Source organism: Corapipo altera, unplaced genomic scaffold (assembly GCF_003945725.1).
Source record: "Corapipo altera isolate COAL_440 unplaced genomic scaffold, ASM394572v1 45, whole genome shotgun sequence".
Taxonomy (NCBI): domain Eukaryota; kingdom Metazoa; phylum Chordata; class Aves; order Passeriformes; family Pipridae; genus Corapipo; species Corapipo altera.
The window spans coordinates 24,926,292-24,945,122 of NW_020884877.1; the positions used below are offsets into that span (position 1 = coordinate 24,926,292).

General features: G+C 41.6%; 1 protein-coding gene across 2 annotated transcripts in view; it reads left to right on the plus strand.

Annotated features, from left to right (window-relative positions):
- The window catches only part of KALRN (kalirin RhoGEF kinase), a 504,478-nt gene that overhangs the window by 443,222 nt on the left and 42,425 nt on the right, over positions 1-18,831 (plus strand). Inside the window, exons 37-47 of one of the 2 annotated variants that reach the window (XM_027637175.1) lie at positions 1,397-1,680; positions 2,482-2,586; positions 6,097-6,192; positions 7,775-7,905; positions 11,558-11,624; positions 12,785-12,888; positions 15,221-15,290; positions 15,851-15,937; positions 16,722-16,814; positions 17,899-17,949; positions 18,284-18,361. In XM_027637175.1, the coding sequence (XP_027492976.1) occupies positions 1,397-1,680; positions 2,482-2,586; positions 6,097-6,192; positions 7,775-7,905; positions 11,558-11,624; positions 12,785-12,888; positions 15,221-15,290; positions 15,851-15,937; positions 16,722-16,814; positions 17,899-17,949; positions 18,284-18,361 (1,166 nt within the window). Of the gene's footprint in view, positions 1-1,307; positions 1,681-2,481; positions 2,587-6,096; positions 6,193-7,774; positions 7,906-11,557; positions 11,625-12,784; positions 12,889-15,220; positions 15,291-15,850; positions 15,938-16,721; positions 16,815-17,898; positions 17,950-18,283; positions 18,362-18,831 lie in introns of those variants that run through there. The other variant, XM_027637177.1, reaches the window with a different exon arrangement.

Genomic DNA, 18,831 nt, shown 5'->3' on the forward strand with positions numbered 1-18,831 from the left:
TGTGTATGGTTATAAAATATTCTGACTCTCACAGTCTGTGTTGTACAAGCTGGCAGACAAGGCAGGCTGCAGTCTCTGCTCTGCACAGCCAGCTCAGAGCAGCAGCTCTGCTCAGAGCAGGTACAAGCTCTGCATGCTCGTAGCGGGAACTGGCTTCTAAAACAACACAGGTAATGATTCTCTGGAAGAGTAGCTCTCCCTCGGCATTTGTACAACCCAGCATCTATAATGATATTTACTGCTGAACTGAGAATATCTCAATGCACCAGGCTATGTTCATGTGTTATAACTTAGGTTTTTGGTGTCTGCTGGGGCAGATAAAATATTCAGAGATAACAGTCTAAAAATGTTTAATAACATCAGCTGACTGCTTTCTGATGTACAGCTTGACTTGTATTTTGCAGGCGTGTGACAATGTTTGAATTTTGTGAAAAAAACCCTTTATCTTAAACTGTGTGGGATTAAACATCACAGTCCCTGATTGCTCCTGGGGAGGGAGTTGCCTTGCCATGGTTTCAAAAAGTTGAAAACAGGGCACTTGTTCCTAAAGGGCAATTGAGAAATCTTTGAGTAACTTGTTTGTTTTGGTTTTAAAGCCTTACTGACATTGGCACATCTCTGGTCTGTTGCGTTTGGGGGGGAGTAAGGAGGTTGCACCCATTTCTAAGGTGCTAGTCTGAACGTGTATATTGATGACTGCAGTTGAAAGCACTTCAGCAGAATCTCCTGCTAATGGGACTACTGGTTAATTTAAGCCTGTCTTCTGTCTCATTACTGAGAGTTTCCTTTGATTTGAATAGTTTATCATCTTTTGTAGTTGTTCATTCCAGTTTCTTAGTTCTAGGGAATGTGTGAATTCTTCTGACAGGGTGCTTTCAGGGACAAAGGAAATAATTTTAAGGTGCTTCAAAAGTTAGTAGGTAGTCTAACTAACAGTCATGTAACTGGGGTCTGAAACCAGCTGAGAAACAATTATGGAATCGGAACCTAACAATGTGTTGGTGGTTGTCAGGTCTCCTATAGCAATCTGCTTTTTGTACTTAATTTTCTTCCTGGCAATTCACATTGAAATTGTGGGAAGAAGCTGAGAAGTTCAGCATTTAGCATGAAAGTCAGGCTTTCATAAAAAACTAAATAACTTTGCTCTGTGTGATCTTTCATAAGGACAGATAGTGTGGTAGGAAATGAGAGAAGTGTGTAAGATTGTGGGAAATGCCTGTTGAAGGGCATATTCCACTCTCTGGCGTGCAATAAAGTTTACACAATGTCCATAGGTCACAAAGCCTTTCATTGAGGCAGTTTGTATTTTCATGCTTAATGCTGCGCAGTGCTTGACGTGCACCAGGGAGTAGAGGAGGTGCTGGTATGAGCTCTCACCTGCGTCGCTTTCTTCCAGATGCGTATTCAGTCTCTGCCAATGACAACGGGGGCAAGTCTGATTCAGTGGCCAACTTACAACCTCAGCCATCCCTCAACTCCATCCAGAGCTCTCCTGGCCCCAAGCGCTCAACCAACACCCTGAAGAAATGGTTGACTAGTCCTGTGCGCCGGCTGAACAGCGGGAAGACCGAGAGCAACATCAAGAAACAAAAGAAGGTGCGAGATGGCCGGAAGAGCTTCGACCTTGGCTCGCCAAAGACTGGAGATGAAACCACTCCTCAAGGAGACAGCGCAGATGAGGTGTGTGTTGGTGTTTGTTGCAGGAAAGACTGTGTCTCCAGTAGTCTCTTCTATGGTCTGTGAGTCATGCTTGAGTAAACGCAGTTCCCTCAGGGTCTAGAGGGAACAGCAAATCATATGTAAAATCGCATTGTTTAAAGCAATTAAACAATGTTTAAAGCTGTGTTGCAAGCAGCTTTGTCATCCAAAGAGCAATGGAATATATAGGGAAGAGCATTTCAGAGTTTGCAAATATTATTGTCCTTTGACTACATTTTTAAATAGCCTATTAGAAAGCTGCCAAAGATAAAAATGAAGTTATTCTTGAGCAGCAGAGGTTTATATCAGCTTTATCCTACTGTACTAGTGTAATTCCTTTTTGAAAGAAAATACTCAGCCGTGTCTCTGTTCCTGTACCTGCGGTTTTTCTGCTGGAATGTTCTTCACCAGAATGGTGCTTTCCTGATAAAGTGAATGAGGAATTAAAAGCCAAAAGTGCAAAAGATACTAACTGAACACAAACAGAAGAACACATTTTAAAAATTGTACATTGAACAATTCTTATTTGAATGAAAAAAATACTATTCTATCAGCACACAGCTATAACTGCCTTAGCTGCTTGGCTGACCTATAAACCGTATTTCTGTAAGCCTTAGAATGCACCAGGATTAACTGGCAAAACCTTAAGTCTTTATTGCTTCTCTCCCATTACCTGCAATTCTCTCCATCCAAAGCAATATTGACCCTGGGGGTAGGGCTCAGATACCTAAAAAGGTAAGAGAAACCCATCCCTGCTTCTAATTATATCTAACTTTTCTTCAGAAGAGCAAGAAGGGTTGGGGAGAAGATGAACCAGATGAAGAGTCTCACACACCTCTTCCTCCTCCTATGAAGATTTTTGACAATGATCCAACCCAAGATGAGATGGTAAGACCTCCCCTACTATGTAATTTTTCTGTTAAAGTGCATTTTTCGCATAGCTATACACAGTGGTTTCATAGTGGTCTTCTAGTATCCAGAACTAGCCTAGACTTGTGGTTATAAGAGTCTCCTACAAGCAAATCATAATCTAATATCTTTTTCCAACTGGATTTACAGATAGGACTAGATAAGCAATTTAGTCCTGGCATCCCATTTCATGTCAGGTCGATTGTGTGCCTGTGCTATGTGTGGTCAGAAACTCCATTCATACATCTGATTTAAAAGTACTGTTGGTGTCTGGCTGTGGCACTAGAAATGGTATTTGGTGGCATCATGCTGGTGGTGGTAGTTCTCTGATGTTAAGTAGAGTCTCTTGAGCGTTAAGTCAGAATTTGCCATGTTAGATGACACAGTGGCTTGCAAAGTCCTTCAGTTGGTCTCGGGATGAGAATCTGTGAACGTGGCTGTCACAGTGGTTTGCATTGACAGTCAGTGCAGGTCCTGTCTGCACATGTCCTCCCCCACCCTTTCCTGGTTCTGTCGTTCTCCCTTGTAGAAAACTATCCTCCTGTTTAGCAGTTTCCTGCTTTCCTGCTGACATCTGTTTTTAGCACTGCCACTTCTGTATCACTATCCTCTGATTGTAATTGCTGCAGGCAAAGAAGCAAGAATAGGGGAGATTAATAAATTGTCAGACAAAAAAAAACAACACAGAATGTTCTTGGGGAAGGTTCAGGCAGGAGTTTGGAAATACAGAGAGAGAAGGATGTAAATATTTCTGGGACTCGAGGAGCAGAGTGATGGAGTAAAGGATTTGGGGGCTTTCTGCTAATCTGTCAGGAAATGTTATGACATTGTGGTGGCAGTGAGACCAGAAGGAAGCAGCTGGAGTTGTGGACTCTTGCCCTTTCAGTGCTATGTATGCTGGTGGCTGTCTGGAGAGGGGCAGAGGTGAAAGGTCGGCGAAGCAGAGCTGTGGTGGATCCATGCCCAGCACAATAGCTGTTGCTCCTGGCTTGTTCCCCATGGAGTTTAGCTAAATGTTTGGGGGCTAGCTTGCTTTTTGTGTGTGTGGGGGTTGTTTTTTTTTTGTTTTTTGTTTTTTTTTTTTTTAAGAAAAACAAAACTGATTTAGGTCAGGTCACTATTTTTGGTGTCCAACATGCCATATGACTTCAGTATTTCTTAAATACATTTCTGACAGCGTAAATGTTGTGGAACTAAACTGTTTTCTGCTTCTAATGTCTGAGCTTTATCAAGTGTTTTGGCATCCTATTTCTTTACCCACTCCTGACAGACAAGATGCATCTGAAACATTTTCTCTCTGTTTTTCTTCCCCTCCTCAACTTTTGTTATGGGGGGAAAAAAACCATAAAGCTCACAAACCTGGGTCCCAAAATTCTCTGGCACAGGACACTGTGTTAGCGATGTTTGAGCCATGCTGGAGCTGAAAGCTCTCTAATGGTGTTAATTTGAGCACAACTTCTTGCTCATGTGCTGCCTCTGTGCTTACAGGCACAGGCTTAGGTTGGACCAGCAGCAGCAGCATGGGGCAGTAGCTGTGGTAGGGGGGGAGATGTCTGCGTAGTGTGGGAGGTGACACTTTTCCCTGAACCCCCCTGCAAGGCAGCAGTAATCGTGCCTCACTGCTCCTGGAGGCTCTTAAAAAGACAAACTGGAAGATGTCTTTGTATTAGAAATTCATAATTTGCTCCCTGGGAAATAGAAATGCCATATTTCGATTTGCCCCGCACAAACCAGACTCTTGTCAATCCCAGAAGTTTTATTTAACCCTGAAAGTCTTGTCAGCAGCAAATGTTTCCTTGCTCCCTTCAAAATCTTGCAGTTATTTATTTTTCAGAGATATTGAGCAATTTCAGTTAAAATAAGTGAGAGCAACAGGTGTTTAGTGCCTCTAAAAATTGGACTCCTCCTGTTAGAATGGTTATGTTTGGTCATTATCATCAATATTGTCCAGTATCTATTCAAAGTCCTTATTTTCAGTCGTCTTCTTTTCCTAGACATGTCTGTCTGCATTGTAGGTGAAACAGGCTGTCTGAGCTTTAACATTTGTATGAGATTCCTGCATTACCAGCCTAATTCCTTAATTATCAGCCTGATTACCTGTAGTTTTTATTGTTGTTGTAATTAGAATTGTTGATTAGATGTATTATTTGTGAAAGACAAGACGATGACTGGCAGGCTGTTCATGTTTCTGCTCTATCACAAGGCTTCTGGTTAGGATGAATCTCCTTTGCCTTCTTTCTCTTCTCCTGGGGCTGTGTCACTCAACAGGTGAAACCTTCCCAAAGGGCTGCAGAAAGAGGTGGCCAGGTGCCTAATTACTGCCATCACATTTCCACCTCTCATTCCCCAGCACTATTTAATCTCAGATGCGTGTTTGTTGGCACCTGCACAGTGATTTCGCTGGAGTAGCTGCTCTCCAGAAGACTTTTATTAAGCAACTGAGAGATGAATAAACTTTTTAATGCAAAATTTATAAAAATTAGCCATGCTTTAGTCTGTGTCAGCCTGCTGAAAGCAGGTTATGAGGGCTTATAGTTTTAGTCAGTGCTGGTATTGCCTTCAGAAGTAATGTACATACAGGTGAGCTAATAAATCCCAATTCCCATAGCTGTCGAGTGGGTTTGGATGTTCAAAGTGAGGTTTCCTAGGACAAAGATCAAGGGGTGATATGCCCTTATAGAGCAAAAACTTTAAACTAAAACTGAGTATTTCACACAGAGCCATGGGGGTGCTTGGGAGCACATTGAAGAGGTCTTAGTGTTTCTGGAGACCTGTAAGTGGAGGCATCTAAAGACACGACATGATGTCAGGCACCTAAAATCGAACACCTGTGACCAGCAGACAGGCATAGAGAGGCAAGACTGTGCCAGGTACCCAGGATAGATGAGACATGTAGCGGTGTTTTTTCTCCACTGGTTGCAGAGAGAAGAGTTACATGTTTTAGATGGCTGAAGTTGCATGAAGGGGAGGTGTCATCCAAGTTCATTTGGAGTTGCAATTGATCTGTGGGGAAGGGAGAGGGAAATTTGTTCCTCCCTCCTCTACTGCCTGTAATTCTGTGTGTGCCTTGTGCTTAACTGAACTTATTAAATATGTATGTATGGGGGAGGGGGTAATTTCTTACTTCTGCAGTAAGATGATCAATTTTCTGGAGTCTGTAAGACCATAGATGTCCTTTGAAGGAGGAACCAGCAGACTTTAGGAGTATTGTAACCTGCTTGTAAATGAACTTCAGTTCTTTGATGCTGTTCCCTGGTTCCCAGTCTTGGAACTGCTGAGGGAAATGTGTAGCCAGAAGTGGATGGCAGATCCATGCTTATCTGATACGGCAGCACTCGCTCACCTGTCTGTGCATGTGGCCCTCTAACCCTCCAGCTCCCCTTCCACGTTCGTTCTCCTGCCTCAGAAGCTTCTTCGCTGACTGCTTGGTTTCCTACTCCCTTCTCATCCTTTTAACTTGCTTTTCCTTTGCAACCTGGTGTCTTGCAGTCCTCTTCTTTGCTAGCTGCTCGACAGAGCTCCTCCGATGTCCCAACTGCTGCGGATCTTGTCAGTGCAATAGAAAAGTTGGTCAAAACTAAGCTGGTAAGTTTAGTGTTGTGAAAACTGTGTGCACAACAGGCCTGACGTGACTGTAGGGAAGTGCTTTAAAGGCTACCTCTTGTTTCTGGTTTCCTTGCTTTCTACCTTCATCTGCTATGCTTTTATTAACCCCGTGTGCTCTGCTTCTCAGTAGTGTCTAATATTTTTGCTCCCCATATAAGGTGAAGCCCACATCTCACGTAGGCTCTACACTGCACAGTCAAAAGTCACTTCTGGAGTGGGCTTTGCAGAGCATGAGTTATTGTACTGTTCTCTTTCTGGGGTCTTGTTGGTATTAAAATATTTTACACAGTGGGATATTTTGTTTGTTTTGTTTTAAAGCTTATTCTGAGGCACGGGAGTTTTACTGTGTGAATTTGTTTGGTATTCTGGTTTCTCTTAAAAAGACCCTCTAAAGAGTAGAACTGCTTGAAGTACCACAGCTGTGCTTTAATTTTACAGAGATTCATGTGGCACTTTTAATCTGCCTTGTCAACTCTTTCTTACAGGGACTGGAATAAGCAATAAAAATGCTTTGGAATTAATTTGTTCAAAAATTTCAGTGTCGTACACTCTCCCTGTCTGATCCCATGTCTGTTGGACAAGGAGTAAATCCTGTTTCATATCCTGGCGTCTCTTAAGTTTTCCCTAAGCAGTTCAAAATCTTAAAATCAAAGCTAAACCTTTTTCTACACGTTCCGGGACCTCTAAAAGTAGCTAAATGCTTTCTTTGAACAAGTTAAAAGCAGGATTATGATGGACCTACAAAGGTTCATTTCCTTACATATACTGGAACAGTGAAGAGAGAAAAAAACCCAAAACAATCATTAAATTACTGCAGCTCTGTGCAAGCAGTTTTATCTAGTGAATCATTTCAGAAGGTTTTGGTATTTTCTGTTTGACATATTGGTACATGGAAAGACTCAGCATTCATAGCGTGCTTGATAAGGAGTGATGGGTGAAGGAGTTCTTTATGGGAAACCAAGAAGGATATTCCCAGAAAATTTACTCAAAATAGTTTTATTCCATCGAGGGACTAAAAAATTGAAAAGTATTTCATTAATCCAGTTAGACATATTTTTGGAAGTTATTTTATTTTCTCTCCCCCGCATACAGTCTATTAGACCATTACAATTACTTTCCAGGGATTTGGGGGAAGCTTTAATTATTATGGAATGTTACTGTGTGTCCATCTTTCTGTTTCTTTTTCTGTTTTACTTTACTACAAGAATCCCCATTCAGCTTTTGGCAGAGAATCTTTGACCACATGTAACCTAACAATGGTCCTGATTGAGACATCAGGATATTTCCAGGTTATTTTGAAATAATTTGGAAGACTTTTCTTGGAGCTACTGGAATATCTTTTCCCACCTTCTAACAGAAGGACATGTTCTCTATTTTAAGGGGTTTTTTTGGGGGGTCCTACATTAAAATTAGTTTGGTTGTGTTTCACTAAGTCCTGCAGGAAAATGTTGCTGAATACTCTGCTTGGTTTTAACTGTAGTGTTGATTGCAGAACTGACTCGAATACTTATGCTGGAGTTCAAGGCCTATGCTTATTCTGTTTTCTTTGGGGTTTTTTTAGACCCTTGAAGGAGGATCTTACCGAGGAAGCTTAAAAGATGCCACTGGCTGCTTAAATGAAGGAATGACACCTTCAACGCCCCCCCGCAACCTTGAAGAGGAACAAAAAGCCAAAGCAATGAGAGGCAGAATGTAAGTTGTATTGCTGGTTCTTCTTTCCAAAATATGCACCCAAGGAGGACACAAATCAGCACTGAAAAAGTGAATGAACATGGAACTGGGAGTAAAACTGTGTTCTGCTTGCTTCTAGTTTTTGTTACACTTAAAAACACTTCATAAAAGCAATTCCACACAGGAAGTTCATCATCACTCTGAAATGTACAGCTTTTACCCCAAATAGCACATATCTAGTGCTGTAAAAGCCTCTGAACAGCTTGACAAGTATTATTGAGACGTTTGCATTGGTAATTACTTCATTGCCAGTGGTGAAATCAGCTCTCACAGGGGGAATATGCGGTTGACCTTGTTAGCTACCTTCAAGGAATAGAATAGAGAATCCCACTAGGATTTTTTGAATGAGATAATATTTTTTTTGCCTTAGTATTAGCAAAGGAAGGGACAGGATTCAGATGGATTTGTGGTGCACTACTGAAGAGAAAGCTTCATTTGGGAAACCCTCATGTTCATGGTAATGGGAGAGAAAAGAAATGATGATGGCTCATGAAAGTTATTTTTTAAAATTATCTGTACACTCCCTTAAATGTAAATAAAAAATAACACTCGTCCCTTCAAAGCCTGTAATGATTAAAGCATTTCTTAAATGCATAGTTCAGCTGAAGAACACAGAGAACTGGAGAAACAGAATCAAGAATTATATGAAAGAGAGCTGAGGTAGCTGTTTTCTTTGTATCACCTCTTGTGCTAACAACGGTAACTGCAGCGAACTAATCAAATGGTAGACTGGGGGCAAAGTAACGTTCCATACAGCTCTCATTGGAGTGTGGAAATGTGAGAGGTGGGAGAAGAGCAGCCCATTTGGGAAAGATGCCAAGCAGGGAAGGAAACCAAGCTGGGGAGAACAAGGAGGCCGTTAAGAGTAGAAGAGGAAGTAGGAGCAGTGTCACAGGTCTGTGAAAGCCATCATTTGCTCCTGCAGTTTGTTGTAGGAAGCCAGAGAAGTGATACAGTGAAGAACTGGAGCAACTCCCAGCAGCAGACAAGGACATGACACTCCTGGATGTATTTCTGAATGGGAGAAGTTTCCTACTAGGCAGCTATCAGCCTTCCTGCAGGGAACATCTCTGCCCATGAGTGTCTTCTGAAAGTTCCTCAATATTACAGGTTCTGGACTTTCTCTTGCAGCAATTCATTAATTAGGTAACTGGCAGCAAACTGCAGGTTGCAGTTTTAGTGCAGAGACCTCTGGCACTGTCAGCATAGTTACAGGAACACAGGAACACTCTAGCGTGTGATGCTTCTGGCAGGGGAACTGATAGCGTGTTATGTGTAATTAATTAGTAGCTGCCAGAATTCCAAACACCAGGATGTTTAGGAGCACCTGCTAGTGGCTTTCAGCACAAGACATCTGTCTCTGCTCCAGCTCCTTTGTGTCTGTGTTCTGTATCTCTGCAGCTTCCTAGGCTTAATTCCATAGTCATGTGAAGCAGCTGAGCTCCCAGCTTGAGCTGTGATCCCCTATTCCCTCACAGAACAGCAGCTGAACCCTTGCACAGGCATGGGCAGTAATGTCCTGTGGCCCTGGCAGCACACATGTGCCAGCTGCTGGCCCTGGTTTTAGGAAAATCCTATTCCATCAGGCTTAATTGCTGCATTTCTACAAGCAGTAAGACCATAGTCTTATTGAGTGTCATTGTTCAGTATGGATCGAATACAGAGTTACCAAAATATACAGATATTCAGATTCCATCAGAAGTGAGGAGGCTCTACCCTTGTTCCAGTTCATGCCATTTTAAATACAGCTGTGTAGTCAACACCTGCTGGTGACCAGGGCACTTTGCAAGCAACTACCTGCCCTTGCTCCGTATTATTAGAGGAGAAGATGAGTGAACTTGAATTTTTGGCTGCATACATCTTAGAAACCTTAAATTTAGGAGTACCTCTAAGGTCCTGTGTCAGGTAGGCTTCAGAGAACGAATAGAGATGGTCAAGATTGATTTTTCTGCTTGCTAGGAAGAGGGGAGCTGAGGGAATGCTGGTGCTGAGTTTAAGGCAAGAAGTGGACATGCAGACCCTGGATCCTAATAGAGATGTAAACGTGCAAGTTTCATCTGTTCACCAGAAACCTGGTTGCTGCACTGATTTTTAATAAACACCCACCTGCCTGCATGACCTGCAGCATTATGTATTGCAAGCACCTGCTGCTTCACTTTTAGAGCAGAATTTGGCCAGATAACCTTGTAGGAGGGAAAGGTTCTCCTCATTCCCTCAGCAGCTCTCTGTGCTTGCGGGTAGCAATGCAAATGGAGGGTAGTGCAAGCTGAACAGCACCTCCCAGCACCCGTCCCCGGGCAGAGTGGATGTGATGAGCCTTTCACAAGGGCACGGTGGGTCAGCCAGCGAGAGGGGCTCTACAGCACACGCCTGCTCAGGCCACATGGTGCTGGGCTGTGAAAGAGCAGCCTGTTGCCTTTTGCCCCGCACGTGTTTGCTGCCCAGGCACACAACTTGGCAGGGCACTTCGGAGAGCACAGGCATCTGGTGTGGCCGCTGCCAGCCCTGCCTTCTGCCAAGGGGGATGGATTTCACTCTCAAACGAACAAGAAGCCGTTTGACCTTTTTCTGACACGTGTCCTAAGAATTGCCTCCGCTTTGTCTGAGCAACAGACAAGTTGGGAGCGCAGCAGGAGCAGGATTTATTTTCTCAGTAACTTCTCCTTAGTAAGTCTCTCCTTGCAACACTATTCTGTTTTCTTTCCCCTCTAGGTATTTTAAACCAGCCTTTTATCTTAGCACTGTTTGCCCTCAGCCCTATCACTTCAAGTGGGTCAGTCTGCTGATTGATGTGGACATGAAAGCGCTCCTCTATCTAGTTAGCCTTGTTATGCTGTAGCAAACTTGAGCACAGATGGAGTTTATTTGTCATTTGCCAACTCTATGTATTGGCGTAATTGAGAGACAAACTGTCTGCAGCAGGCTGTAACTTCTGAAATTGTCCTCGAAAGAACATGATGTGATTAGTCAGTTTGACTTACTTAGGAGGGACTTTTTTTAGCTTGCTGTTGTTTGCATGCATCAAGCCTTCATTAGATGACTCTCCTACATGGGATTATTAGCTCTGAAATAAGTATTAAAACATTCAACACCCACACGTAGATTACCTAGTCTGAAAGATTAAGCTCTTAGTTATGACGGGAGAGGGGATTTGTTTTCCAAGTATTTGAAACTTCCGAATTAAAACTTAATTGATGACTCTTGGGCAAAGCCAGAGGAACTGGGGCAAGAAATCCTCTCCTGCTTGCCACAAAATGGGTCAGGACATGTCTCCATTGTTCTCAGGGGGGGGCTGTGTAGGGCATGGAGGAGGGGAGGTCAGGGAGGGGTAGTTCAAAGTGCAGGCAGCTGGTTGTGCTGCTGCTCTTGCACCATCCTGTGCTGTGGGAGCAAAGAGGGATAGGAGGAAAGAGTGGTTAAGAAAATTGTGACTACCCTGACCTGAAATGTGACTTTTTTTTTTCATTTACATTCCACTGAGCTCTAAGTGAGTGACAAGTGACACATTATGTGATCTGAGTGACAGTGGGGGTTTATGGTGAAGTCATATGTGGTAAGAGGAGCAAACATCAAGGAATGTGGTCAAAAATATGTGTGTTCTGTTTTTATATAGGTTTGTCTTAAATGAGCTGGTACAGACTGAAAAAGACTACGTCAAAGATTTGGGAACTGTTGTGGAGGTGAGCTGAAGCAAACCCTGCTATGCAAAATGTTTTCCCACTAAAAAGCACCATGCTGACAAGTGACAACAACAAAAATACAGCATGAGAAACAAACTGCTTTATTTTGCACTCTGCTTCCATGGTCCCCTTCTCATGTTGACAGAAACAAGGAGAAACGCCTTTGGAAACTATTTTTGTTTCCATCTAACAAACGTTGTATTTTAGGTTCAACTCCAGTGTGCAAAGATTTTTCTTGGCTACCCTGCTTATGACAAACTCTTTCTGCTGTAATGCAGCCTTGGGGGCAGTGGTGGGGAATTAACTTATGCTCCTACCACTTTTTCATGCTTTTTTCCTGTCATATTGAGTAATGATAACAGATACTTGAATTTGCACCTGGGCTAATGTTCTGTGTCTGAGTACATTTCTAGAAAGTGGGCTTGGATCTGTGTTGAGGTGCATGTGTGGACTGTGGATTATTGTTTTGAAAAAAAAACCTGAAAGAAACTAGAGTTTGGGGGTTTTTTTCTGTTAAAAAACAGTCTTTTTTTTTTTTTTAAACTTCAATTTGTGAAGTTCCCTAGGGATCACCTGTCAGATCCAACTCACTCGCAGGGTCCATTTTTTTTTCCTAGCAAGGACTCAGATCTGGAGGCATGTGATTCACTAGTGGCATTCACGAGTCCAAGGAGAATTATCAGCCTATCTGATTTTCAAGAGCTTCCAAACTTGAAGACCTTTGTCTTGTGTTCTGTTTATATCATGCACCACTGACAAACCTGACAGGACTGCAGTGTTCCCAAGGCTTACAAATAAACTCTCTGGAGTTGTGAGAAATCCTGTTCACGTGACTCTTTTAGACTTACTGCTTGGCTTTGTGCTCTCGCAAAATACTCATGGTGATGAATGGAAGAACTCTGTACAAAGTTCTTCTTCCTCTTACTAGAGAAGCCAAGAGCTTGATAAACTACTTTGTTTAACTTTTATCTTACATTTGCACTTGTCACTTCAATTACATCTAATAGTGGTTTGTGTAAGTATTGTAGATATTCTAAACAAATTCTTTAAAGTTTTATTTTAAGCAAACTGTGTAATTTAAAGTATCTAGTTGGGTTTCTGGTTTTAATTTGTACAAAAGATATTTTAAGCATGCCGATCACTGATCCTTAATCTTAAAGGGCTTCATGAAGAGGATGGAAGAAAAAGGAGTTTCTGAAGATATGAAAGGGAAAGACAAGATTGTATTTGGCAATATTCACCAGATCTATGACTGGCACAAAGAGTAAGTTTTTGGTTTAGTTCCTTTTTAAGCACCTTTCTAACCACTGTCCATAAAGGATTTGGCTATATGGTGTCTGTATGTCTAAGCTGCTTTTAATTGAACATCAGCAGGTCATTCAGGGCTGAACTTCCAAAGGACGTTGCCTGTCTTTAAATGGTCTCTGTTGGTTTGTAAGTGCTGCTTAGTAACTTCACAAATCATGGCTACCTTGAATCCTGAGAACACGTTCTGATTCATGTGCTTTTAGCCACAGTTTCACTATACACTAAATCCTGATAGAGGGCTTTGTCTACCCAGCCAAAACCAGCACAACTGCATGATGCAAAGCATCGGTCTTACATGAAATCGTTTTTCCCAGTGAAAAAAAAACAAACAACTTTGGTGGGCTATAGCTTTGCACTGCCTGGCTTCATGGGAGAGTGTTTGTCATGCTGTCTCTGATCACAGATACAGCTTTATGCTGGTTCAAACACCGTGCCAGGAGTGCTGGTCAGTGTGACAAAAAAGCTGCACACAAGAGTCTGCTCTGTGTTAGAGCTGTGCTGCCAATGGCTCTGCCACTCCTTGCTGGGGAGCCGCAGCAAGAGGCTTCACTGGGATATACCACTGTGGTCCATCCACAGCTCCTGAGCTATGGCTCATAAGCATTCCCAACATGGCCCTCAGAGAGTTGCTGCTTGTGGGGTATTTGCTGAATCCTCAGAAAAGCTATTGAGGCTGCCATAATTGTGTTTCGTGGGTCACAGCTGTAGGCTCAATTCATCCTACTGATGTGCAGTAGCAGTGCTGCAAAGTCATGAACATCTTCACATGCAGCTGATTGGATCATGAAGGCTGACCATACCAGTGGTGTTTGGCTAGAAGGGCAATAAAATGCAAATTCCTTCAAGATCCTTCTCACATGAAAGCCCTGACATGCTTTGGCCTGGTTGATGTTTTTGGCTCTGAGTTAGAAACTCCATTCCCTGAAAATCTTACTCATACAAGTAGATTTTGAAAAGCTGCTGGAAGCACAAACCCTAGGCCATTTCCATTCATTTATGAACAATAATCTCTTGCTTATGGACAATATGATCATGATTTCAACTCTGCCACTCAGAAATACTCTACAGCTCCAACTAACTAGAATTTGAGCATGCATGGGCAGACTTGAGCAATGGACACTGGGCTGGATCTTCCTTCAGCTCTGGATGTTTCCCTCACCTGTGAAGCACAGTATCCTTCTCATCATGTGTCCCATAGGTGCTTATCTCATAGCCTGGGCCTGTCCTTATGTTCTGACAGATGACCTTGTGAACACAAACTAAGAAATGTCAGGAAAAGCTTCACCATATATTAAGTTGATTCCTGCAATGGAGTGTTTTTACCAGAGCCATTCCTTGTTTAAGTGTGATGGTAGGAGTTTTCTGTAACACATAGGAAAGGATTCCCTATTTTTAGTTCTGCATATCTGGGTCAAGAAGTCTATTTAAATGCAGATGAATGTAACATTTATAGAGTTATGGGACTGAGTTATGGGAGCAGCTGTATTTAATGATAGTAGCAATGGGGATTTTTGGTTGGGACAGATGTCCAATTTGCATTTTTTTTTGTGGTTCTGGGATTTCTTGGGACCAGACCATTGCAGCCATGACCTCTCCCCAAATCCGGCTACTGTAGTAAATCCACGGAGATATTTGAGACAGAAATCCTGAAGTGAAAAAGTTTACTTTAGCTGATTTTACCTCACTTTTAGGCATCCCAGTATATTCTTGATAAGGGCATTTTTGCTGGAATGAATGACCTCCCCAAAGCTGCAGGCCAAGATAGAGATGGTGTTTATGAATTACATATTATGATTTATTATGAAATTAAAACCAGTGACAAACAGAATATACTGTAACTCCACCAGCAAAACATGTTGATTTGTTCATTCAAGTGGAAACTGCTGTGTCTCTTTCACATTGACCAGTACTCCAAATCTACTCATGAAACTGAGAACTCCTGGTAAAGCTTCAGTTGAGTTTTCACAAGTATTTTGGTACATGGGAAAGTTTTACATTGGGAGTTCTCAGTGAAGGAAAGCAACTCTTGTGTAATCGGCACTTTCTGGAAATTGAAACCACTGTAATAGTAAAGAAGAGCAGACAGTTTGCAAGAAAAGACCTCCCCATTTCACAGCTCTCATCTAATGCTTTAGAAATCCCACCATTAAGGGCTGAAGCCAAGCTTACCTTTTCATTTATTATTGAATACTGTAGCTAAAATTGTACTGACATATCTGAAGGATGACTAGTTTGCTGCTGGGATGGCCTAAAGAAGTATTCTGAAATGTTGATGTCCTTTCTTTCAGCTTTTTCCTGGTTGAACTGGAAAAATGTCTTCAAGAACCTGACCGTTTAGCACAGCTTTTTATTAAGCATGTAAGTTTTGTTACCTATATCTAGTACAATTGTCATTTAGGGTGTGATGACTCTTTTCCAAAAACATCTGTTAGTTTACTTTTACATGTCTAAACTTAATTTAAACATCAAGTAACCCTTTAGTTATGCATTTTCAAGTGTGCAGCTGAATTGCACTAAGGCATTAATTAATTGCCTTCTTGCAAATAACTTATTTTGGAGGCAAAATTGATGTGGCCAAGGACATCTGCCAAAATATAATTACGGCAGGTATTTGCCAACTGCTACAATTTACATGTTCATGTGATATTAACCAGAGCACAACTCTAGCAAATTTCAGACCTGCCATTGTGGGTATGACATCTCTCGCTGGCTACCCCCATGGAACCTTCCCATTGCTTAAGGTGAAGTCTAGAACAGAGCCAGTTACCGATTCTCTTTCCTACTTCAGCAAACTAAATCTTTGATTAAACCAAAAATAAGGAAGACCAAGCAGAACATCATAGCAATTCTCTGCCACCCTTCAATAACAGAACAGTAGCAAAAAACTCACCAGGCTGCTGTGCCTCTTACCTTCACAGGAGCGGCGATTGCACATGTATGTGGTATATTGCCAGAACAAGCCACGATCTGAATATATAGTAGCCGAGTATGAAACATACTTTGAGGTAAGCAGGGCCAATTACATATTACTACTGCTTACAGCTGGGAGTCCTAGTCAAGGAGACTGTTCTGTAACCTGTGGGGTTTGTCTAAAGCAAACTCTAGAAGATTTTAATACTGCTCATGCTGCTGAAGTCTCTGCCATAGGGAGAAAATGTTATTATTTAATTGATTTCAAATTCTCATATTGTTAATTTCTAATAAATATTTAATGCAGTGCTGACTGTGTGTGGCCCTTATAGTGGCCCTGCACTAATTTCTATTCCAAATAAAATATGACTTTTTAATCAGTAGTCTACAGACACGGGAGGAGGTAAAAGCTGTTGGAGTTGGGTGGTGCCTCTCATAAATTCCGAGTAACTTTGTCTGTTTCAAAAAGTCTTTGGGACTAGACACATTTAGATAGTAATGTGAAAGAAGCTTGTTTAACAAGGGAAGGATGTTTCCTTTTACCCCAGGATGTGAAGCATGCCTTGCAGGACTTAGTTGTGAGCTAATCCTGCTGCAGTAGAAAGCGTGATCTTCAGACCTTGCAGTCCTGCTCTGTCAGCTCAGAGTGGGGAGGGATCCTGTGCTTTCCAATGCCTTCCAGCTCGGTCATGACTTTTACCCAGTCCTTGCCTAACTAAAATATGCCAGATTTTAAAATCCTCAGAAATTCCCCCTTGTAAACAAAAGATTAAGAACAGACCAACTTTCTGTGGAAATAAGTCTCTGCTGAGACATTTTATCATGTTCTCTGTCTTACTCTGTGATTGTTTGCAATTGTTTTTAATCCTCAATTTGTAGGAGGTTCAACAGGAAATAAGCCAGCGGCTAACCATCAGTGACTTTCTGATCAAACCCATTCAAAGAATAACTAAATATCAACTTCTTCTTAAGGTGAGTGGAAAGATCCAGTTTGGACTAAACTATAGTCTGTCTGCATGTTGCATTAGATGCTGTTATTTTAAGTCAGCCTTAGACTTAACTGAGGAATAAATTCATCACATTAAGAGAAAAGAGGAGTCTGCTCTCTGGGTATACACTGACAGAGGCCCATGGAAAATGTCCAGAGGGCACGAAGGCCACATCTGTGCAAGTTGTTTGTAATTTAGGATAGTAAACAGATTTTTTATTTATTTATTTTATTTTATTTTGGGATTTTTTATAGAAGAGTAAACTTCAAATAGGAATTTTCTTCCTCTAAGGTTTAAGAGCAAACTTTCAATTTTTTTTTAATTGAAACAAAGATACACAAGTGTGTTAGTAAAGTCTGTCTTTGGTGCTGAATGGTGTGCTTTTAGTAAATGCTATAGCCTCCGTTTCTGAATAGCTCATTTCAAATTACCCTAAGAAACTTATTTCCAGAATATTCTGACATCTTAAAATTTGGGGAGCTCCACACAATTTTTTTTCTCAAGGAGCCTGACCACTCTGGGTTATATAACTTATCCACAATGCCAATTACTCAGCGTTTCTGAAAATTCATCCTGAGGGGTCTCAAGCTAATATCTAAAATCAGGCATGTCTGAACCCTACCCTGTAATCACCAGCAGCACCGGAGCTCACAGCTGGTTTCTTCTCTCTTTTGAACTAACCTCAAGCAGGCTGCCATCAGCCCACAGTTTGGTAATTGCACACTAGCAAAGAGACAGCAGCGCGTTCCCCAAAATGCCAAAAGGAAAAGAAAAACCTTCATGTGTGTGTGGTCTTGTGGCTTAAGGCAGGGACCAAGTAAGCATTCCTAAGGGCTAATCCCAGCTTTGTCTTTTTTTATGTGATGTTTTCAACAATCATCCGCACCCCTTTTCCATGTCTTTAGAGTGGTTATGACATTCAGCAATCTCTGCAGATGGATTTATTAATATTAGCAAATTTCTTCTCAGAAAATGACATACTGAATATGCTTTTTTCCTTTTCAAACTGGCATCTTTTGTTCTCTCTTTCTGAAGTGCCTTAATGCAAACCTTTCTGCTTTCTCCAGGACTTCCTGAGGTACAGTGAAAAAGCTGGTCTGGAGTGCTCCGATATAGAGGTACATTTTCATGTCCAGGACAATAGTGCTAATGGCACTTTGTATGGAGGATTGAAAACCCCAGTATTACTTTGACAATAGTTGAAGATCCTGCTGGTATTCTAAATGTGGGTTTTCTCTTAGCTTAAATCAGAATTAAAAAATGATGGCACGATCCTACGTTTTAGGTGCCCCATCCTCTTTTTAGACATTAGCACACATCTTCAGTGCATGAGGGCCTCACCATGAATAACTGACAGCAGCAATTGTGCTATTGAACTTCATTATTTGACACTGGGCTTTTAGGAACCCCTTGATTCTCTTGTAATAATTCAACATCCTTTTTCCTCAACAGAAAGCAGTTGAATTAATGTGCCTTGTACCAAAACGTTGCAACGATATGATGAACCTGGGTCGCCTCCAAGGCTTTGAGGTATGTATTTGCATTCTGTTTATGATAATAACTACGCAAGGAAAATTATTTTATGTTTCTATGATTGTCTCTACTCCAAGCTGTTTATTTAATGCTTTTTCTTCTCCGGTGCTGAGCTGCGTGTTTTGGTGAGGTTTCAGAGGTGAGGGAGTAATATACCTCTCACTTTAAACTTGTAATAATCTATCTATTGTTTCTTCAAAATGTGAGGTCTGTAAAAGCTTCTGCAAACTTCTTATAGGTATAGCCAGAGCAAAATAAGTGATGAACCAACCTGCTCTGCCTATTCGTAAGGTCATCTGGCATTAATACATTAACAGCTCTGACTGACTTTGGCATCATCCGGGAGGGGACTTTTGAGTTACAACCGCACAGGTTGCAACTTGTGGTTTGCAATTAAGCCAGCGTAGGCTTTGGCAAGATGTCTTATCTCCAAAATGAAGTAAAATTTGTCTTATGCACTGTAGCAT